This window comes from Anthonomus grandis, chromosome 3, assembly GCF_022605725.1.
Source record: "Anthonomus grandis grandis chromosome 3, icAntGran1.3, whole genome shotgun sequence".
Lineage (NCBI taxonomy): Eukaryota > Metazoa > Arthropoda > Insecta > Coleoptera > Curculionidae > Anthonomus > Anthonomus grandis.
Genome location: NC_065548.1, coordinates 32,950,477 through 32,975,618, shown reverse-complemented (window position 1 = coordinate 32,975,618; position 25,142 = coordinate 32,950,477). Strand labels below are relative to the sequence as shown.

The 25,142-nt window shown below is 31.4% G+C and overlaps 1 protein-coding gene and 1 long non-coding RNA gene across 7 annotated transcripts in view; one reads left to right on the top strand and one right to left on the bottom strand.

Moving 5' to 3' along the window:
* Positions 1-25,142, top strand: part of LOC126734046 (influenza virus NS1A-binding protein homolog) — a 134,289-nt gene that overhangs the window by 37,946 nt on the left and 71,201 nt on the right. For all 3 annotated transcript variants that reach the window (XM_050437564.1, XM_050437563.1, XM_050437565.1), the window contains 2 exons: positions 16,899-17,125; positions 18,466-18,678. In XM_050437564.1, the coding sequence (XP_050293521.1) occupies positions 16,899-17,125; positions 18,466-18,678 (440 nt within the window). The remainder of the gene's footprint in view (positions 1-16,898; positions 17,126-18,465; positions 18,679-25,142) is intronic.
* LOC126734051 (uncharacterized) lies at positions 488-24,818 on the bottom strand. 4 transcript variants are annotated; one of them, XR_007659940.1, is made up of 4 exons: positions 3,846-4,640; positions 3,191-3,742; positions 2,707-2,977; positions 488-2,225 (listed from the first exon to the last, which is right to left on the bottom strand). It is a non-coding gene; the product is annotated as an uncharacterized LOC126734051 (long non-coding RNA). The 4 variants fall into 4 exon arrangements; XR_007659939.1 differs by having other exon boundaries at positions 488-2,977; positions 3,191-3,398; positions 3,487-3,742; XR_007659938.1 differs by having other exon boundaries at positions 488-2,977.

Sequence of the window (25,142 nt, the reverse complement as noted above, 5' to 3'; positions counted from 1 at the left end):
AGACCATGTGCAAAATCGAGATAAGGAACGCAGCTCTTCACGACTGGATTGCAATTTTTTTATACATTTATTTTTTAATTAATAAGATCTTGTACTGGGTATAGTCGGGTAGCATATATTTTGAAACACAGGACGCTAGGGGCATACGGGAAAAAAGTGCCGTGTGATTGGTTAGATTAACGTGGCGGGCGATAAATTATAGTTCATTAATTTACGTGGATTTTTTGTGATTATTAAATTTTATAGATAAATATTTATATATTTTTTTCTGAAATATTTAGGGGAGAGCAATTACATGTATTTTAAACATGCTTAAATTTGTTAATTCGCAAATAAAATAAAGCAGATGGTTTTTTTCATAGTGTTTGTTTATGGATATGCAAAAATAATTTACTTATTAAAATATTAAACTGCATAAACTTTATTGGAACCACTTGTAACGAATATAGGTGTTACATAACTACAGATTAAAAATAAAAAATTAATAAAAAATCTAAACAATATTTTTTATTACTTTTGTACATATTATGTATTTAATGCGCGCGACCATGGATAATTGCGTTTCGTTGATTTAAAGATATATTTAAACTTATGTTATGTTTTCGTTTTCCACTACTTTTACCACTACCTTTGACAGCATTTTGGCTACTACGTTTGCCACAAGGTGGTCTTCCTGAAGGGATTCTTGAACCTCCACGAGTGGCTCCAGGCCGTCTTCGAAAAGCAGTTGTTGGCTGGACTTTTATTTTTGAGTTGCTTTTGACCCTAGAAACTTTACTGTCTATGAAAGAATATAGCTGCGGCGCAGTTTGTATTCTTTTTAGTTTGTTTGCAAGTCTTTCTAATGCTTTTAAAGGTATTTCCTTAAGCATTTTATCAAATTTTTTACATTCTTCTTTAATTTCTTCAATTACATCTTCCTTTTTGTTGTCATCTTCCAACGTGTCATCAATCTCCATTATTGTCTCGTCAAATAATGAAGATGGTGCATCGATTCTAGTTTCGAGATAGTTTTCTTGATAACCACAATCTTGTATATTATCTGCATTTTCTGAAAACTCACTTAGGGCCAAAAACCATTTGGATTCGGGCCATTTCTCGCCAAGAGCTAGCCGCCCAAGTGATGCTCTTTCTTGAAAATTAATAGCAGGGATCATTCAAAAATGGAATATTTAAATGTTTATGTAGGTAAGCTTGGTGCTTACAAAATGACCCATTTATGCCTGCAGGACAACTGCATACACCAATTGGCACGTCAATAATGTATTTTAAAAAGATATTAGAACTACTACTAATTTGATACAATCCATCTCCCAAAGTTACAATATCTTCCAGTTTAAAATAATTCACTTTTGAACATAGCTTTAAGTAATTATTTTTTATTTCGTTTCTTCTTCCATGGGCAAAATCTAATAACTTGCATTTAAAATACTCCTCCCAGACAAAAGCAATGAAATCAACTAATGCTACACAATTGTAACCTTTTGTACGATGAAGAATAATGTCCTTAAGTATTTTGATGGTTACTTCTGCGTAATTGTTTTTATTGTTCCCTCTTATGACCCAATGTTTCCTGTGAAGATACAACCACTCTTGTCCTCTAGAAAAATAAATTTCAAATCTTGCCCAAAAGTTTGGACAATCCTCCGCTTCTTTCTGCAGCTTTAACATGTGTTCATTTAGATCTTCATTACTTTCAGAATACATAATCTAAAAAAAAGCAACGCTATATCAATGTGCATTCCATTTATTTTTCGGACTTTTTATAATGTTTCTTAATATACCTAATGCTTTTTATTGCCATTTATGCCTAATATATTTAAATATACGTAAACAATTGATAGAATTATAGAAATATGTAAATTTCTTATTAACAATAAATAAAATGAAGTAAGTAAGTAAAAAAAAAAATAAAAATAGTTAAAAAATGAGCACTATAGCGTAAGCATTATAAAATAAATGTATTAACATAATTTATTTACATTGTGTAATACTCTTATATTATACCTTACGAAACGAATGCATTAAGATTTGACGCTTTTCCATGGAAATCTTATTTTTGTTTTCACAAAGCCATCGCCATTCTTTTTGAAGCACGTGAAAAAAACACAGTAGCTGAGTAGAATTTGGAAATGTATTTTTAAGAGCTGTCTTTTCAGATTTGGAGTCGTCTGTCATAAAACATATAGGCTCTATTATATCTATTATCTATTATTAACCAATACCTAGAAGAAACAACATAAAACCATAACCACCAATATAATAATTAATTAAAAAAACTAATACACCAAAATATTAAACCATAACCCCATATGAATAAATCAACATACAATGTACTTACAAAAGATTCATTTGTGTTGTTTTTTTAGTGAAAATAATTAGCTAAAAATAAATATATGTTTATAATATTATCATTATCACATAGTGTATTTAAAAATATTCTATTTAAATACAAGTAATTTTTGCCTAGTTTCTAACTATTCTTTTAGAGTATTATGGGTGGTACAGCTATTCATAAAAAAGGCGTACATACATGTGTTAAGAGAGATTCCTTCCCTTAATTACATTTAAATTTGATCTAATTCAGTAAGCGTAAATTGTCATGTATGTAGGTATCTTTGTGGTTTTTAATTTTAAAAGGTTAAAATGTCATAGAAGCCAAATTAAAAAATATAAAGTTAAATTACTATTTAATAATTTACTTACAAAATTCCCTCCAAAAGAGTTTGGAAATGTCTGTTTAGCAATCCATAGGCTTGTTCATAACTTTCAGTAGTTTGCCCATCATGCAAACGTATCGCAATGGGAATGGCACCAGCTGTTAGTAACACAGTAACTGTGGTCTCACTGGTGTCTCAACTTGATGTACTGTCGCAAAATATCAGTTCCTTGGAGGACTGCAGTTCCTGTGCTCTTTTCATGATTGGCGTAACTACCAATACTGCCCACGGGTCTGTTGCAATTTCAATATTTATTCCTGTAAAAAATAAAAATATTTTAAATAATAATTTTGTTAAAAATAAATCAGCTTAAATTTACAAAGAAATGCAGTAAATAATGTAGGTAAATGAAAAGATTTAAAAAAATAATGGGTGTTTTTACATACATAGTTATGTACTTGATTGTAAAAAGAAAACCACAAAAATTGACACGTACACATAAAAGTGGGCATTTAAAAATGTTTAATTACCTGATTAATGAAAAAACTTTTTTTTTCTTGAAGTTTTGGTATTGGCTCAAATACCTGTCCAAGATGCCTTAAAGTCCATTTTTTATGAAGGTAATAAAGTGCATTTTTAGTAGGATTTAGAGAGACATCTGCCATTTTTTTCCAATAATAACAAACTTTCGGCAGGGCTCATTCCATTCTCAAAATATCCTTCAAACATCTTTTTAGTCTAAAGTTTAAAAGAACCAGCTTGAATAACGAAAAGAAAAACAACTATTTATGGGTTATACATAATTATATTAAACTTTGCTGCCTACCTCTTCAGAAAGCTTCATAAATTTCAAACTACCACTTGTGCCAAGATTATGGTTATGATTTAAATTAAAATTTATAATACCACATAAAGGAATATCTAACTTTAGGTATTCATCATTTCTTTTTGTTTTAGTTGTAATTTTTTAAATTTTAACATCTATTGTTGCAACACATCCTGTATTCATTTCACTCTTGGTACAACTTCTTTTCTTATTTATTGAACTATATTGGCACACATAATATTTATGATACACAACTCTAAGGAAAACCCCAAATAAAAACTTATTTTATAATAAAAATAGGTAAATGTTCGTTAAATCGCTATAACGAACATTTACCTAAAAATAGTTAAAATCCCTACCTTTGCGGATCTTTTAACTCCCCATTTCGAATCCAGTTTGTCCCTGAATACAATTTGTATGCTGATAGATATTTATCAGCATCTTGTGGAGTGGTTAAGTTAATACGCATAATTATTTCCTTCTTTTTTTCATTTTCAGCTTGTACACGACATTCATAGCCATTTTCCTCACTAAATTTTAAGATATCCCTCTCAAAGACAACCCAACAACAACGAAACGATCAAACGACTAGCAATAATAATCAAATAATCAAACGAATAACGATCAAACTTCATCAAACGCCAAAATCAACAATCATTGAATTTGAGGTTAGATTATGTCTTCTTCTTCTAGAATATTTAAAACGAACGCAACGCCCATAAATCACCTGACCAATGATAAAGCACTTGTTTCAACCGTATGCCCCTGACGTCCTGTGTTTCAAAATATGCAGTCCGGTATAGCGGATATCAGGGTCTACACTAGGATAACGTATCTTTTGAGTCCTTAATATGACTTACGCCAACTATAGTTACACATTAAAAAGAAACTAATTGTGAAAAAAATGGAAAATACAAATTTGAACTCACTTGTAACGATACGCAATGTACGGCACGAAAACAAAGAATGAATTCAATGGGCATGGGGACCATCCTAGAAATGCATAGGACCGGAGCGGGCAGATTGTTTACTTTAAAAATTGTGGTGTTTGGTATGAATAGAGAGACTACGTTGTTATCTTATTTACGAAACGAGGACGAAATATAATGACCTATGTAAGTGTTTTTCTTTTTGTAAGCATTAATAAACAATAAATAAATAAACAGTAGTTGAATAGTGCTTTTCATACAGATTCAACAGATATGCATGTCCATGGTGAGGGGAAGCGAAACGTAACGGCCTCTTACATTTTGATGAAAGAAGAGAACTTATCTACAGCCTTTGACATTCTGTAGAGCCCTGCTGAAAATTTGCTCCTGAAGATATAGGATTGCGACCAGGGCGTAATTCTTTTTCAGTAGTACCCACAAGCCAAGATTGCCATCGAGTAACCCCTTAAGAAGTGACTCCTTTACATCAATTTTGAAAGAGGCTTCTTTACACCAATTTCTGCAAGAACTGGTCTGTTTGGGAATTACTGGAGCCATGAGAACAATGCCTGCGGCACTTCTAAATATTCTTCTTGGGCTGCCGGACCTCCCAGTCTGTATAAGACGAAGGCCATGCGCATAAGAGGATCCCATCGCATAAGAGGATAAAGGATAGCGGAGAGTGGCGCAATGTTCACTTAGGCGAAGGTCATATGACGATTGCTCTCAGGATGTGTAAGAACATACCAATTCTGACATTCAGATGCACTATCGAGTGGCAACCTAAGGTTAAAGGTTTCAAGTCGAAATCCCGACAAGGGAAGGAAGAATGGTGGGCAAACAAAATTAAAGAGCCAAATGGGTTCCAGGCCTGGTACACAGATGGGTCATGGATGAAAAGCACCAATTCGGCCGCAGTGTACAGGATGGGAACGAATACAGAGGAATCCTTTCCGCTAGAGAAAGACACCACAGTTTTCCAAGCGGAGATCTATCTATCTACTTCAAGTATAGCAAGTAAACGGGAAGCATTGGAAGGTAACGGGAGGGATTTGCATCTACTCTGATAGACAAGCTGTTTTCAAGACGATCCAGTAACCCAGGGCCAGCGCAGCGCTAGTCCAGAAGTGCAGAGACACTTTGGAAAGACTTGTAGCACACAGGGAAGTGAAACTGAGGTGGGCCCCAGGACACCAGGATGTCAAGGGCAATGAGCGGGCTGACGAACTGGCAAGGCAAGGTTCCGTTGGCCTCTTCATAGGCTCCGAACCGTGCCTTGGTCTCAGTAAAAAGCAAATCTCCCAGGCACTTAATATTGGGCCTGGGAAAAAAGCAAGGAAGAATAGGAGGACAGAAGGATGTAGGCAGGGCAAGGATATGATACCAGACCATGACGTCTCTAAAGCAATGCGACTGGCAAAGATCCGATAGAGTATCAAAGACTTGGTGGGAATCCTGGCTCAGTCAGGATTCCTGTCTAAACTGTCTAAACAGGCATCGACACCTTCTTAGTATAAGAGAAAGCCCGGTCTGTCCGAATTGCGGTATAGGGGAGGAAACTTCATTCACTTCCATCTACTAGGTTTCTGTGATCTCTGGCTTAGAACATTGAGAGGCTAGAATTAGCATTGCTGCAGAATTATGGGCAGTTTGTTTGCTTGCAACATCTTTGATGCAATGATGCCAAATCCTTATGTAGCAATGGCAACAAAACACTTTATAATATAAAAAATTGTCACTTACTTTTACAGGTACAAAACAATACTACTGTTCCTCTTTAATATAATATGAAGCATTTTTTTAAATAAAATATGATAAAATACTCTATAAAGAAGTCAATATTTAAAGTTAAATATATGCAGATAATGTATGTTAGAGAAAAAGCGAACAACATCGCAACGCTGCTCGATCGCCTTGTTGATTCCACCGACACAAGGAATCTTTACCAGTGACGTCGTAAAAAATATTTACATGATAAATATTTATTAGTAATAGATTATGCTTTAAATTATAAATAATATTACTGTTTAAGAACTCTTTGTGCGTTTTTTGAACTTACTTCATTAAAGTAAAGGTACATATCTAATAAAAAGCATTTTTATAGAAATTAAATATTTTATAATTATTATAGATTTCTTAATAAGTTTTTATGTAGGTTTATTTCTATGATCCCCTATTCTATGTTTATGGTAACGCTTCTCCCTTGATATGATGTTATGACAGTATCGGTATTTACTTGTGAAAAGATCGGCTGGGATCGCCTTTTTCCCAAGATGCGGCACAAACGGCACAAGTTTTGACCATCGTAAAAGTCCACAAAAACTTTCAAATGAGACCTTTTTCGTTTTTCAACCGAAAACTAAAGAACAAACACAACTTCACAAATGCCGAATGTAAACACAAAGCCGTTTGACATGACATTTCGCAAGATGAAATCAGCTTTTGCTTGCGGTGTTGCCATTCTAAATTTTTTTAAATCGGTTTTGCGAATAAGAATGTTAATATATTCTTTTTGCTTTGAACTTTGTACTTAGGATAAGATAATTCTATTTCTAATTTTTATTTTAAATCCAAAATCTAATACCAATAAGTTAAATTAATAATATTATATGTGTTATTATATAGCTGAAAATTTCCTCTTTTGGAAATGTGTGTAAACTTGACAACAGAGAATCGATGAATATGTTTATAAAAAAAACACCTCCCTTGCCTCTGAGCACAGGTTGACCTCAAAGTTGTTGTTGCTAATTCTAGTTTTTCAATGTTCTAAGGTGGTAGGCGGTGTTACCTGAGAAGGAAAACTTTCGAAGCAACGACACGCCAACGGGAAGATCTTAAAGATCTGGACTGGGACAATGTGCAAGCCTTTATTAAAAGGACGGACTCAGTGAATACCTCGCATTGGGAGTAGAGGCGTAGGGGTGCGTGATTCTGGGGTTGGCAAAAAGGGACTATTTAGGCCTACTTGCCGAGCTCTAGCTCTCCCACCCTTACTACTACTACTATGTCAATTTTGAAGTTTTTGAGAGTACTAATACATGCTAGTTTTTCGATGAATTCTATTATCTGTTGTTAGGTGGTGTCCAGTTTACACCTTCCAAGATATAACCATTGTCTCCTCTCCCCTGCTGAGAGTGAAGCTCTCTGGGCAATGCCAATAATTACCTATTGTTTTTTCACGGGATTGGGCAGTTTCCGGAAGTTGCGAGTGAGTACGGACACTGAGTGTTGCCTCTGAGAGTTGAGACTGATGAGGGTTAAGGTCATTTATTTAAGAATGACAGTTGGGTGCTTGAGCCATACTAGACCACTTTATCGTTAACGACAGTCGCAGGGACATTAGTTTTTACATGGCTTCATATGACACAATTTTGCACACTGGGGTTAGTCAATCAAGTAAGTTGAGTTGCTGATATGATTTCTCATCTTAAATAGTCTAAACTCCTTTTCTTTATCTCGTCTTCTATTGCGTTTAGTTGCTTTACTAGGTTGGAGTTTAATAGCTCTAATTCTTTGTTTTTGCCATTAAATAAATTACTAGATACGTCGATTTTCGTTGAGGATAGAGGTTGTATGAGTTTGAAATGTAGATTTTTCTATATTATGAACAGGGGTTTTAATGCAAGACATTGATTTAGAAAAGTCCTCCATGTTTTGTTCTATTTTCACGTAGGGTTTCTTACTGATTTCATTTTGCATTATTAGTACACACTGAAACTATATATAAGCAGTTGCAAGATTCATGTTTTCAACAGACCAACTCTCAATTAGTATAACAACGTGACATCATTTAAAATCATTGGTTTCAAGAAATATTACTAAATCGTGAAAGTTCCTATGTATTCTATGACTGTTATGATGTAGGATGCATACAATTTTGTTTTTTGAATTAATTACATTTTTAAGGCTCATCACATACTGTTGTACCTTGTAAATGTTCATCAAGTCTAGTTGGTGACTAATCTCCATCTCTATATGTTATTTGCCATGTGGACTGCCATAACGACTTTTAAGAGTTTAACTGTCATTATTTAATTCAGTCCCAAAGATAATTTTTTTAATAAATCTTAAATACAATCATTTACTAGGTAACCAGAAGCTAATGTTTTATCCTCAGTTTCTTTTAAAATTCCTAAATAACGTAATAACTAAATAATTTTTTAATACAAAAAGAAAAACTCAAATTTACACGTTATTATCTAAAAAATTGTTCTTGTTTTATTTCCTCTTTTCGGCGGTTCAGACACCATAAACTTTTAAATCGAGACATTTACGATATTGATCGTTTACGGTTTTGTACACTTAGACGATAATTTTGGTTTTTTTATTGTCATATTATCAAATGATTAATCAATTTTTTTCTAAACTTTTCAAAAAAAACTATCAACTGAGCAGTAGTATAATAAAAATATATGGAGTATAACATTTGATTTAAAAATCAGCAAATGTGGAAATTTAAAAGGCTTTACAAATATTGAAACGTCTATCAACTCGAACATATTAATTCATATACATATAAAATATTAAAAATGGACTTATAGATACACCATGTTCTTTTATTATTTAATGAAAATCTCATTTGATAAGATCTTCCTTACAGATTACTTTGATGAATCTATGTATTTATACTATATGGTTTTGGAGACAAGTACTGATATACAGAAATTAATTAGTTTATTAGTTACTAGCTGCATGTCCGCGGTGTTGCTCGCGTGAAAATAAAAGAAAAGTCGAAGAAGGCCTCCAATAATAGTAAATGCAACCCACAATACACAAAAATAAAATCCGAAGCCTCGCCTCATTGATAGTACATGCAACCCACAATTGCCATGCCGTTTTTCTTGAGATCAAGGGTCGCGATTAATATAATATAATTATTGTAAAACCAAGACACAAATAATCTTAAAAATGATTCGTTAGATGCAGAGCGAGCGGTAAGACTGAGTCGAGTCACGTCTCGGGTATCAGTATCGCATAGACCCGCCTTGTTGTTATGTCTACCAAAATATAAATAATACAGAGGCACTTTTTCAATCGTATTTATTAATCAGTCTTATGCCGCTATGCGATATTTATCATATCGCTAACACCCCTTATCGATGGAATTTCAAAAAGTTCGTTCGTATCCGGAGCCTACATTATAAAAAAACATTGTTGCAGTTAATTTTTTTTTTCTTAAGTTGCTGCCTGCGACTCGTTGGTGCGGGCAGTCTCCGTTCAAACTCCGAAGCCACGCCCCCTTAGTTCTCGAGGTCACGGGTAACAATTTTCCCATTTTTTACCCCTTATCGGTGGAATTTCGAAAAATCCGTTCTTATCCGGTGCCTACATTATAAAAGGAACCCGTTGGCAAAATTTCACGTTTCTAGCTATTGTAGTTTGGGCTCTGCGATGATGAGTCAGTCAGTCAGGACAAACTCATATATATAGATTGATTTATAATTCCACTTCTTACGCAAATGGTTTATAACAGCAAGTGCAAATGTTCATAAAGAAAAAAAAAGAAGAGTACTTATACAAACCTTACTAAAGATTTGAAATAGAAGTCAAGGTTTTGTATATTGATACGTCTATTTGTCTCTGCACATTCTTACACCGTTGTTTTTTAAATGTTTACAATTCGTCTGTATAAAGAGTACCTAGATCTTGAAGCTTGTATACTCTTAACAATTAATAATTATTCTTGTGTAACATTACATAATTATATTCCAATAAACCCATAGCTACAGTTGAAAAGTATTAATTTTCACTGAAAATCGGATGGATGTATGGTCGTCAGTTTTAAATTAGATTGCAGAAATACATCCAATCAAGCGAATTACTGACCGGATTTGTCACGGCCATCGTCATAATAATAGCCTCCTTTCCTGTAATAGATTTTTTGTGAGTGTTTTTTTTCTTATTAACAATTTAATTTAAATTTAATAAATTATTGGGTTAATAAAGAATGTCATGAAATTAAATTATTAAAATATTGTGTTGGTGCTGAATATTTGGTTTAACGAATGGTACATTTAACGAACGTGTAAGTTAAAGCATTGATTTATTTTTTTTAATACTTTATTTATTGTGATAACTTTAACTATCCATTAACTTATTTATTGAGAGTATCAGTATATTGGATGTTAATTTGAATTTTATTATTAATACATAATACAACCAAAAAATAATTTTTTACTGCTCGCGTATATATTTTTGAATTTTTATTACAAACTTTGCAAGCACCGAAGTACCATTTGATATGGCTTATCAAAGTGTATTTTATCTTCTATTACCTTTTTATCTACAGGATATTTCGTAGATAAGACAAATCCCTTGAAAGAGTTCGTTTCTAATAAAACGGTTTCTCTTATAATTATGGGGTCCGATTGTTCTAACATTTACGAGTAATCAGGTTAGCAGAAAATTTCACAGCATGTATTACCAAAAGAAGTTTTTTTCAAATGTGTATCTCAAGATTTAAAATTATTGCAATTTTTTGAAGAACAAAAATTTAAAACGGAAATTAACACCTCAGACTTAAAAACTGAGGTGGTTACAAATATATGCAATGAAAGAGCTATATACTACAAATTAAATAGTAACAATCCTACTGCATATTTTAATAGCAACGCATATAATTATTTAAATATAAAATAGACGTCTTTCAATATTATCGAGTTGTAGAAGCTTTACATAGTCATAACATGAGAAAAAAACTTGTATTTTAAGAAAAATACCGGCAAAGCCTATGACGGCAAGTCTCGTTGTCAAAAAGTAAAATCTTGGAATAACTTTGATGTTTTTGAATTTACTCCATCTATATTTCGCTAGCTCTAGCACCTTGACTCACACTATAAGGGGACAACATTTCTTTTACAATATATTTTCTAATAGTTTGTCTGATAAATTAAATATTGTTTAAATATTGTTAATAAACTCATTAGTACTGGCTGTGTAAGAGAGGATGAATTACCAATAAAGAATAAAATTTTATGTTCTTCTTTTATCCAAAACTGTTAAATATCATTAATTATTTTAGTACTAGTGTAATACACTTGAAAGTTCCTGTATACTTGAAAAACGGAAAAAAGCTATTATTAAAATTACCCCAAAATAAGTGTTTTGTTTGTAATTTTTAAAATTTAAAAAAAACATTTGTAATACAAATTACAAACGTTAATACAATTAAAAACGTTTTGTAATACAAATGATGTATTACGGGTTTAGAAATCAGTATAGTACAACATACATCTTGGTTATTAACGTAGTTAAAGATATAAGAGTTAATGAAGAACAAAAGAAAAAAATTGGCTTCTGCCTTCTTGACTTCAGCAAACTTTTTTTGATGCTATGTTGCTTGCTACTACACTATTATAACTTTTTAAGTATCTAGTTCTATTTCTTTTTAAAAATATCTTATCCCAGTAATAATTATCATTGCGTAGCAGTAGAACAACATCCTTATGTTTCAAAATTTAACTATATATAATTAAATCTGGCATGCCACAAGGATCTATTCTTGGGCCGTTGTTATTTTTCCTATATCTCGCAGATATGAAAAATTTCATCTCTTATTCTAAACTTCAACAGTATGCCGACGATTCCCATGTTTAAACGTTCTTTTTTTGCTGATTTTTTGTTTGTTTTAATAATGTTATAATTTTAATTAAAATGCTTCGAAATCAAAAGTTCTCTTCCTTGACTTCAATTAAAAACACGCTGATCTCGTCTCAAAAAATGTTGATATTGAAATTTGCCATATAAAAATTTCAGTGGTTGCAGATTTAAAAACTATTGCATTATATTTAATAATAAATTAACATTTATTGCCTATATGCGACTAAATTATACAAATTTAAGACATACACAAACAAAACTAAATTTATGCAATTCATTAATTTTTTTAAATTTGATTATAGAGATATAATCTAATAATGATACAATCACTGTAAGAATTATAATGATAATTTGTAATTATGCAATATCAAATTAGATTAAAAGACTCCAAAATTCTTGTATGTCATTTTAATTGTCACGCCGTCCAGTCGTCTTGGTCCGGCGGACCTCCAACTCCTCTCAAGTAAAGTAGTTCCTGCGCAGCTGCGTTGATTAAAGGGCCAGTAGGTCTTTCTAGCTCTTTGATTATGCGTGTCGTACGGGGATGGGGATAGATAGCTCGAGGAAAACGACTTAGTTTGTTTGACAAATGTATTGTGTCGCCTTAGGCTGTACAAAGGGCCTTACCACAAAAGGCCAAGGGTAGTACAGGGTGTAACTTTGACTATTGGTTTTTAGCTAAGGGGCGTTATCAACAATAGAAATACCTATACTCTATTTCAGAAGTGTGTAGAGCAATAAAACCTCATTAGGTATGCAAAAGTGGTACCTGGTGATCCACCAATATTTTATGCCACTACCTTAGTTGGGTATTAGTTTCAATGTAAAATTCTTTCTTTTCGTTGATTGCAGGTAGTGCCACCCGGTTTTGGGTCAATTTATGAGTTTTGCCCATTGTTACCCACTGATAAACATTGAAAACGGTTCGCCAAAGGCGTGCAACTGGGACTTGTTTTTTACCTTACAATTAATGTACTTAAATGCTATTTTATTTTAGAAAGTTACTTTTGTTTAAATGGAATAATATATTTTTTTCACAAATTTATTGAACATAATATGTAGAGTAAAACAGTTGAAAATGTCACTTTTGGATCTGGCACAGTTTCTTGCACAGTAAAACTAGGGTAATCGTGTTTTATGCAATCATGTACATTTAAAATAATAACTTTTTCACTCAGCGATAGTGGATAATTTTTAGTACATCTTTTCGTTGGACTGAATACCTCCATTTTTTAAATATTGGGATAATAATATTGTAATTACACTAGAGCGTAGCAGTGACTACTAACGTTTAAAATATGATTTAAAAGTATTTATAGTCTGTATATATTACCAGACCCCATTTTTGCATGTTACAAAGCGTTAAAAGATAGGTACCTATACAAAAGAATTAAAAGTATTTATTTAGTATTTAATCTCTTTTAAAATAAAAGCATTTAATCCGTGAAAATTAAATTCATAAATATTATAAGTACCTGCGCCTATGAACTACCACGAAATGTAGCCAAACAGAACGGAATTCCCCAGTTTATTGCTCTATACACTTCTGAAATAGGGTATAAATTAAGAAATAGTTTTAAATTCAACCATTTGGATAACTATGCCCCGGGATTCCCCGGAACCTAGCTATCCGAGCCAACCCTTCCCTCAGGTTAGGAGACCGACCGGGTAACTTGCAGGTAATTCGTCGATTCCCCCAAAGGGCAGAGTTACCCCCTTACAAGGGTATTCCCCCCATAGGCGGAGACCAGCGGCTTATGGTCCAACCGGTTCCTACCGGAGGGTAGAGGATCAGCACGAAGTGGTTATCGAATAACTGATGATCTCCCTAGATTTCGAGCTTGTATTTTATACCTAACAATTATGTCAACCCATAGTAAAATAAAGATGAAATACAAACAAATTGCACTACGGTTGCATTTTGTGCTTCGCAAATTCGGTTGTGAAATTGATTAGTAATTATTTAGAACTTAGAACAGTGGAAATTTTTTGTTTTATACTTATTATTATTTTAGAGTGTAATTAATTTGGTTGACAATATTATTTATATAAATATTTTTTCTTAAATATCTTAAAATGATTTATCTATGTATATTTTGTAAATAAGAGAAGATGTCACATATTTTTTTATATAGTGCAATAAATACTGGTAAACCGCTCTAACACATCGCTCAATAAGTCCGCAAGTTCTTTTGGTAAAACATTGTTGTTTTGCAAAATTCGCTAAATCTAAACTACAATCTATCATAGGATTTTTGTAGTATTTTGTACGGGTTGATTGGCAACTTAATTCTCAGCAATTTGAATTCCTAAAAAGCTCAAATTTTACATCACTTTAAGAGAACAACTTGATTAATAAAATGAATAAAATAGAGCAATTTAATCAGAATTATACACGTCGAAAATTAAATGAAATCCCCTATATTTTATTTTTTAATCTAATAGATAGTTAAAAAATCTTTAATTTAATATAACACAATCCTATACCTAAGTAGCCGCGTTTAAGAAATAAATACTTGGATAGTTGGATATAAAAATGTCACAAAGGTTTAGTAAATGATAATGACATTTTTAGTTATAGTATTACCATTATGTTTTATAATAAACTTAATTAAAAAAAGAAACATTATTATAAACTAGTCAAACGAAATAAGACAATTTTTTTATTTCAGTGTAATTTTTAATTAAAATCCGCCAAGCCCTTTTCGTCTGTTTATACAGACCATTTTCAGAGCTGCTTCGTCAAAGAGTCCACAGAAAAACACAGTACATAAAGAGGAACGCAAAAGACATGGACTAATGTACAAAGGTTTAAAACAACAGAAAACATATTTAAGACTAAATAAGGTATACATATTTAAGAAAAAAAATTAAAAACTGAGAATGAGACGTTAACAATTCATATAGGCAATTTTTAGACAATCAAAAGTAAGAAAAAAAAGGATACTCAAATGTGTCAAATTATAGCAAAAACATGTAGAAAAATTAACATTGTATCTAGATAAAAGTACGTTAGTTTTACGTAAAAGTAAAGTACTCTTCTATAGAAACTTTTCGAAATGATTATCATTATTTTCTAAACATTTATCAAATCGTTTTCTGTTGGATATATTCGTCGCTCTTCTAATATCTCTTTTATCTATCTCTTTAGGATAGGTAATAACTCGCTGACGTATAGCTCTTTACTGTTAACTAGTACACCCTTTCCTTTATATTACCCTACGAATAAAAAGCAACGAATGTCAGATCTTGCAATTTCGCCGACCAATCCCATGGTCTCATACGCCTAAACCATCTATCATCTGGAAAATTTTCCTTTGGCGGTCCAAATTATTCTCCTTAGAAAGCTAGCATCTTCATCAATATGGATCAAAATGTTTTCACAGAATTCTACCGTTCTGTGTCTTGTGGTTTCTAAACCTGAACTTTGGTGGACTTATATGGATGTATTTTATGATACGCTAATATTTTTTTAATTGAATGACAAACCTAAATCATCCTTAGCACTTCTAATTAAAGATTGTGGATATGCAGTAAAATATTCTTATACATTCATAATGTTATCTTCTTCCTTGGTAACTGGCTTTGTTTTTTTTAATCTAGCTTTTAATTTAGAGCCATAATTAACAAAATTATTTTGTAACCTTACAAATTTTCGCCGATTCATTGTACATCTGGATACCTTATACAATGAAGCTATTATTAAATTGGCACATACGCTAAAACATAAATTAAGGCTACTGGATCTAAAAAGGTGAACCATTGAAACAAAGGTGTGGGTGTTGTTTTTACTGTCATACCGTAACAGTCATGCTGTAAAACAATATATTTAAGGAATCTGGACCTGTAAAGCTAAAACGTTCAAACATAAATGAATTTAAAGAAAACTAAATAAAGTTGTCTATATCAATTGTTAGAAGGCATTTGACAAAATTAACCATATATTGCTTCTTGGTAGGTTGATAGAGAACGGAGTATCAGTCATGTATCTGGAGTCTTGCCTTGTTTGAAGGATTCAGCAGGTTCGATTGAATTTGCGATAATTTCCGCTGTAGCACGAGGATCTTTGGGCTCTTTGCTTTTTTTTAATTTTACCCTTTACCACTACCTGTCACTCTGCTGGGTTTCTCTTTGCTGGTGACTTTGCAATTTGCTTCAAAAAGATATTGATGAGTGTACCAGGTGGTTTAAGAAAAATAATATGTCTTTTAATATCGATTAAAGTTTACTAGTCACATTCACCAGAAAATTAAATCCAATTCTTTATAAATATTGGGTTTGGGTGTCTTATTCCAGTCTAGTGTGAAGTTTAATAAGCATTTTCTTAACATTACTAATAAAGCATTCAAGTTTTTGGGTTGTATGAAATAGTAAAAACTTTAAAATGACAGCTATTGCTATCGTGATATTGAATTTATAGCTGTCACAGTGAGGTATAAAGCAGGTTATTGTCAAGTTTTTGAAACGCTGTTAGAATTAAAATATAATAAGAATTGTTTGACAGTGTAAATGGCCTTTCGTAAATATTGGAATTAAAATTTCCTTATTATATTTTTAAAACTCTTCCTGGTCCTCAAAAAATTTTATTAAATTTTTTTCGACAATAATTGCTAGACCTAAATTACTATTAAAAGATAATTATCAGACTATTACAAGATCTAAATTAAGATTTTGATTTCTTTAAAATTATATGATACGAACTAAAAATATTTTACATCATTGAGCATGCAACAAGAAATATTTTTTTTTTCAAAAACCTGAACCTTTTGATATGATTATAGAAGGATAGGCAATAACATACGTTGTTTGGGAGAAAAAATATCAAAGTTCCTAATGCAAATATTTAATTATACCCCTTTTTAAACATAGTTTCTTTCTCTTTAGGAATCAATATTAACGGGACTACCTCCATTGAGGAGCAGCCGCAACTAGACGGTAACGGTGACCTAACCCCTAGCGAGGGTGCAGGTGCCGATATGGAGCATGACTTGCCGGTGGACGACGAGCCGATTTTGATGCTCGAATTTGTCGATGAGGTCCATCATAAATCGATGTTGAAGAGTTTGAACATGATGCGTCGGAATCGACACTTCTGTGACGTCATCCTACACGTATGTGGTGCCTGGCTGTACCGACCAGGAACAGCTTATTTTATCTTGCATTTAAAAAAAACGACCTCCCGAATACGGGACAATCGGTTTTTATAGGTTCGATGTATACAGGGTGTTTTTTTCCATAAAGAATACATTCAGTAAAAAAGTTCAATGAATATAATATGGTTTTATAAAAAATGTTACTTGTCAAATTCCTTGTACCTTTGAAGTTTTGAAGCAACTTTCTTTGAAAAAAAATAGATACCTTTAGTCAAATAGGTACTTTTACTGAACTATATTTCAATGACTTTTAAGATTGTATTACATCCACTTTAAAGATTCGAATTGAACAAATCGCTATTTGAAAACGGGTTGTAATGCCGCATTGGATTTATAATTTTAATTTCCTCATGCGTTTGTGGTGTTTTATTTTCTAAAGTGGAGTAAAAATTAATAGAAATCTGTAGCAGCATTCGCTGACTTAATTTTTGCTTTACTGGACAGGACGACAAGTGGCAAGTATTAAGATACAATGTCTTAAACATGCTACGCTATTAATATCTGATTTTTAAAACCATCCTGTATAGTCGTTATTGATCATAGGTCACAATATATTATGGCCCTATCTATAAAAGAATGTAAGGTAAAATGTTGTTTTTGAAAATACGGTCAGTCGTACACACTACTGGGCTGCAATCCTTCAATATTTGAAATAAATTAAATCCAGTAGTGAGTAGCTTTTAAGACAATAATAATTTTAAAATAGATAGATTTAGATTTTTTCTAATCTGATATTTTGGTTGCGGTGACTTTTTTGCTCGTAACATTTTTATTTATCATAGTTAGACATGAAATCACGAAAACCACGCAAACCGCAGCCAAAATTCAATATTAAATTTTAGATACATGCCATATTATTGGTAAATATTCTATGTAATATTATTTTCGTTCTTTTATAAGAGAACGTTTTAATTTTGTCTATTTACAGAATACCCCGCCACGTAATGTAGGTGACGGTAATCATTTTTTTTTTCGTATTTAAACCATTATATTTTATTAAAGGGGTAAAATTTAGGGTATAGGTATATTAAATCAATATATGTTGCCGCCTGTCAAATATATATAATACAAATATATATAAATATATATTAGTAATATAATTATTAGGGATAAAAGCACATATTGTTGACATACCAAATGTTTGCTGCTTGCTTTAAAATTTGCTAATGCATATAGTTGAAACACCCTGGATATAGCCATTTGAAAATATGTCTGCCCTAAATTTTACCAAAACGAAAATTAAAATAAAACTACAGTTATTGCAGTCTTTACATGGTTTTCTTCCTTTTCTGGATTAGGTCGGAAATACAGAAATTCATGCGCATAGAGCCGTATTGGCTAGCGCCTCTCCATATCTGTTCGAACTGTTTAATACAGATCAAGAGCAAAACCAACAGTCCAGGTTGGAAAATGTGATCACTTACAAGCTAAATGGCGGCTTTGATCCAAACGCTTTAGAAATACTCACTGATTACGCTTATACTGCGAAGCTTATTGTTAAATATTGCCAGGTAAGTAAAATCTTTTTCATACTTTTTTTAGACTTCTTTTTATTTGGAAAAAGAAGTAATTTGTATTTACCTTCTTATTTTTGTACATTAATATTTGAGAATAGAAATTAAAAGATAAGTAAAAGTAAATTATGGGAACTAATATTAACTTATAAATGCTTTTGCGATACAATAATAATGCAATAATATTATATGAATAAGTAGGATTGTCCGGTCATCGGGGTTATCGGCCTGGTTGCATCACATAACTCCTCCCTCCTTAAGTTCGGAAAATAAGCGCTGGTTTATTAGACTCTTTTCTAAGGGTTGGTCCATAGGAGCGTTCTTGTAAAAGAGGTTTCTTTGGGATGAAACAGGCTTCTTCCATTTCATTCCAACCAATGTACAAAATGATTCAACACACAAAAGCGGCAATTGATGAGAGTAGAGCGATCCAAAGGTGGGCCAATTTTTCGGACGTTTCGATAGGGTGTAACTGAATTGATGACAAAATTCTTTGGGCTCTCTTTAATTTGTCTAAATTTACTTTTTCAAGGTCAGTTTTGAGATGTTGCTGCTGGGTATATACGAAAATTTGGGTCATTCTAGCTTATATTGGAACTGTGATGTGCTTTCACCTTCGTAAGTTTTATTACCTATCTCTACAGGGGTATAGATAGGCTAATAGATAGGGTAACGATACTGGTCTCAAGAATTTTGTATAGTCCTTGTTGACATTCGTTCTGGACGACTATCTCGTTCACAGGCTTAGAACATTGAAAGGCTAGAAGTAGCATGCCGTGGAACTATGGGCAGGTTTGTTTGCTTGCAACATCTCTGATGCAATGATGCCAAATGCTTATAGAGAAATGGCAAAAATCACTTTATAATATCATAAACATTATACAAGCACTCTTTACCAGTGACGTCGTCAACAAATATTTACCTGATAAATTTTTATTAATTATTATGGAGTTTGAGTATAAGTAATATTACCATTTATGAGATATTTATGTGTTTTTTTTAACGGACTTCATTAAAGGAAGGTCCTAATAAAAGGTAGCATTTTTGTCAAAGCATTTTTATGGAAATTAAATATTTTATTAATATAATATTATAGATTTCTTAATAAATCATGTTTTAAGACACAAATTTTTAACATTTTGCAAAATTTTATTGATATTGTTATATTGGACAAAATTCAGTTTTTCATCACTTACTTATATCACATAATATATACTTCTATGGTGCTGACTTTTTCAAAGGGACATTATTGCTTCAGCGGAAAAAGTTAAAACTACAAGGATGTTTAAATTGTGAAGGAGTTGCAGGTTTTTTGGAGGTTATACGATTTTTATTATGAGTATTTAGCCTGTATAATGGTTTTGAGACATTTAATAGTGACCTATATAATATCTAATACCAATTATTATATCATATTAATTTATACTAAAAACAAAGCTTACCTAAGAATAAAGACTATGTACAATAGATAAGATAGTTTATTAGTAGTAATATACAAACAAGTACTCTTACAAGTCATATGTAGAAATAAAATATGTAGTATGTTGGGCTTTTTCGAAAATCATGTTATTATTTCTTAAGTATTTTAATAATGACTTGAGATCTAATTCAATTTCTTTGGCGCAAATTTGTTTGTTGCGATCTTCAAATTTTAATTTTCTTTATTTTTTTTCCATAATTTGGTGACCAGTGATTTAGCTTTTGAAACGGTGGAATCATCAGTGCTTAGGTCCTCAGGATATCATTTTGATTTTAATAATCCAATTGATCAATAAAATGTATGTTATTATAAAGAATCTTTGTAATATCATACATTTGATTAATTGCATTTAATTAAGCAAATATAACACAATAAAATACTATATCATTTTTAAATAAGATATATAGAATAGGATGATACATGGCAAAAAACTAGTAGTCTATTTTGAGTGTATTTTAAATAGTAATTGTTGACCTAGACCCCACGGTTACTGTAGAACTATTAATCTCAGATGCAGTTATTGTTGATGATGAATGATCAGATCTGTAATTATACATAATTTGGTGTATCAAAAATATTAATCTATTTTAATTATCCATACTTGTCTATATTAGCTTCACTGTTTGTACTATATACTACATACCCATTTTGGAAGCTAAAGAAGTTTTTGCACTCTTCAGGAAAGCTACCCCTGCAGCTTTGAAGGGTAAATCACATGGTAAATTAACTGAATTATCCGCTGATGTGTTTTTAACCAGTGCATCAGAAATCCTAGTAAAAAAATAGTTTTACACACATACCTAATTTAATAAGTATTAGTTATAAATAAACCATATAAGAGTAATACTAATACTTTTTGTGACGATTTTTTTCTTCTAGAAAAATATATTACCTTTGAGGTAGAGCTGATTTTTTTGAATAAAGTCTGGCTACTGATAATATTATCTTCCTTATATAAGAAATCACTTCTAAGGATGTGATCTGAACAAACAAATATGTTCTTTTTAATTGTATTGATTTCTATTAATGAAATCCATTGTTCCCTTTGGGCATATATTAGGCAATCTATAATAAGTATTTGATATTAAATCAAAAACCAAAAAAAAATTACAGTAATAAATTAATATGTGGTGCCAATTACTATATATATTATTGTAAGTTGCAATATGGTAAAACAAAAAAAAAATTATCGACCAAATTTTAGGGAAAGACAAAATTAACTTTATACATAGATATCAATATCTAAATAAATTTCAAAATTCTTTAAAGGCAATAAAAAATTAGTAATTTCATTTATCTACCTAATGTCTATATTAAAAAAACATAACTATATATAGATAGGTACATAGGTATTATGCCTTCTTTCTGCCAAAACAACAAAAAAAAAACATAAAATCCTGTAATAAAACCAGGGACAAAATTCTAGTTTTATATTTTTTATAGCCTAATTATAGATGAATATGTTCAAAAAAATATTTAGATTTAAAAATATAAATATTTTGGTATTTTACGCACACTTTCACATTCAAGTTTTTATTAGATTTATACCTAATAAGATCCCCTATTCTACGCTTATGATGATGGTAACCCCATGATGTGATGTTATGAAAGTATCGGTACTTACTTGTAAAAAGATCGGCTTGAATCACCTTTTTATCATGATGCGGCACAAACGACACAAGTTTTTGCCATCCTAGCAATTTAAAAAAACACTAAAATGTGGCCTTTTTCCTTTTTAAACCAAAAATGAAAGAAATACACGAATCCCGAATATACAAAATAAACAAAAAGCCGTTTGACAGATGACACTAAACTAACACGCGCTTAAGCTCCGGTGTTGTCGCTTCAAATGTTTTAGAAGCAGTTTTAGGGATAAGAATGTTAATAATTTTGTTTATTTTTTGCTTAAGGATATTATATTTATTCTTAAAATAGGTTAATTGTAGTATTTATACTTTTTATTTTAAATTTTCCTATAAAATACAACACAAATAAGTTAATTTAATGTCATAATGGTTGTTAAAATATAGCTAAAAATTTCCTCTGTTGGAAATTGGTGTCGACTTGACAACAGAGAATCGGCAAATATGTTTGTAAACAAAACACCCTTCTTGCCCCTGTGCACATGTTGGACTCAAACAAAGTTGTTGTTTACTAATTCTAGCCTTTCAATGTTCTAAGTTCACAGGAATTACCAAAATTTGATTTCCATTTAGGCGTTGGTACTTCTTTGGAAGTTAATGCTGGTTAATGTGCATCTGTTATGTGAGGTTGTTAGCATTTCAAAGAGACAACGTTCATCTTTCGTTAGAGTGGTTTCTTTGCAGATAAAAAGGTCTTCTAGTTGCGGACATTCTTCTCCCGTGGCCCTTCTTTCTTTTTGCGTGAGCAGGATATAGGGGTTGGATATAAGAATGGTTTTGTTTGCAAGAGGTATGGGGTAGAGTTTGTAAAGGATATAATGGTTGGGAAAAATAATTGGTATGTGTATAGAAAACAAAATTGAGTTATTTTTTATAATTACTGGGACAGATAAATAGTTATAAAAATTAATTAACTCTTTAAATTCAGGTATTCTTCGATTTGGACTATATATTGTTTTTATGTTTTCTATTAAGGTTAAAAGTTGATTAGGGTTAAGAATCGAGGTATGCATTTTATTTACATGAGCAAAGGAGATTGCATTTTCAATATTGGTAATTATGGAATTTAAGGTATTTAATTGTAACATTATATTGTCTAGAATTAAAGACTATCGACAAATCTAGTTGCTCTTTTTCAAATAAATTTATTTTATTTATTGTAGGGGATAAAAGAGGGTATGCCTGTCCTAATTTAGAAAAGCTATTAATTACTGTTAGTAAGTAAGTATTGTGGGTCTTATACATATCTAGATAGATATGATCAAAAGGTTCATAACTAATAGGGGTGGGTTTGAAAACTACTTTATTAGGTTGCCTTTCATATTTGGTGTTTTGGCAAATTTCATAAAGATTTACATATGTTTTGACGTCATTTTCTAAATTTGGCCAATAAGAATTTTTCTTAAGTGAAAGTATATTTTCTTGAATACCTATGGGATGTTTTAGTTTCGTGATAATATTTAATCTTTAGCTGTTGTTCTACGTCAGTTATATCTTCTAAAAGGGTATTAGATATGTACAGTTTAAATGAATAATTTTTGAATTATTTTTGAAAAACATTAATTATAATGGGTTCGAGAGATTTATTTACAAAGTGTAAACAATATGTAGGCTTTAGGCGTAAAGTGTTCTTTAATGATCTCACAGAGAACTTCCAATGGATCGTTTTTCAAAAATACAATAGTTCTTTGTTTATCAAAAATAAATATATAGGGTAACCTTGTAAAACTAAAAAAAAACCAAACTTGTAACCCTTCTAACCTTGTCGTAACACCATGAAATCGCAACGCGAGTAGGAAATGCGAAAGCGGATACTGAGGCTGGGGTTAAATACTATTATTTAAAATATAATTTGGAGTTGGTAAATGATTAATTAAAGGTTCTTGGATTTGTGGAGGCATAGAATATATATGAGTAAGGTTTTGATGGTTATTTATTTGGGGATATATTCTATTTTTGTAAATATTAAAATTCTCTTGTCGTGGAGTAAACGAACGAGCATCAATTTGTTGTTCAATTAAGGCATGATTTAAAAAATGTGCACCTGCATCATCGATGTTTTTAGGATTGTGCAATATTAAAATAGTTCAAAGTTCACTGTTAGGCTGTTAGATCTGTTTGTTCTAATAAAGCGTCTTTAGTGCCTTGAAGGGTAGTATCGGAAGCAATTTTTAAAGAAATACGAGATTTTAAAAGTTTTATTCTTTCGATAAAGTCTAAAATGGATTTTCTTCTAGATCGAGTCAAAAAATTTAGCTGTTGAGCAAGAACTTGTCTATTTATTCTATCACCAAAGTGTTGTCTTAAAGCGTCTTTTATTTTGGGCCAGGTAATCAAATCTGGTCTACAATTAAAAAATCGGTTGCTTCTTCGGTAATTTTAGAGCAAATTGCAGCAAAAACAAATTCTTTAAGAGATTCATCGATAGTGCCTATATAATATCTATTATAAAACTTATCTACGCTTGAAATAAAAAACTCTAAATGTTCGCTAATGCCTGTAAATGTTTTGAGGGTACGAGCAATCTCTTTTCCTGCTGTAAGAGTACATATATTTAAATTTAAAGGATATAACGTAAAATTTGAAATTTTAAAATTCTTTTCTATGAGTAACACTCTTATACCTCAATTTCAGAATGTGACGTTAACATAAAATATGACATAAAAATAATGAAATGTAATTTGAAAATTTGACTAGTGTTAGGTAGTCTAAACGAATTATTTAGCACTTTTAGTATTTTTTTTTAAATACACAACAATTGCATAAGGTAAAATATAAAAATAATGGTATTGGGAAGGAAAAATCACTTACGATTTTTGTCTTCGCAACTGTGGTCTCCTTTTTTTGGGCTTTTCTGGGCTCGACAATATTTTTGCAAAACCAGGAACCTCTGAGACACCTACATAAACGACTGCACCAGCGATGGAATTATATGTGAATACTAACTTTAAAAAAATTTAAATTTATTCAAATAATTCTGCACAAAAAAAGGTTGACTATCTATTTAACTACGATCTTTACTACTCGAAAATTAAAAGATAAGTAAAAGTAAAAACTAATTATGGGAACTAATATTAACTTAAATATGCTTATTTTGCTATACAATAATAATGCAATATTATATGAATAAGCAGGATTGTCCGGTCATCGGGGTTATCGACCTGGTTGCATCACATAACTCGCGTTACGTATTAAATTTTCTTAAAACTCACTTTTTTTTTAAAAAGCTACTCGTCGCCGTGCAATGGAATTTGTAAATTTCAAACATTCATGCAGTGTCCACCATCAAGGGGCAATAAAAGGAATTGATTGTGAACAAAGAAACAAGAAACAAAACA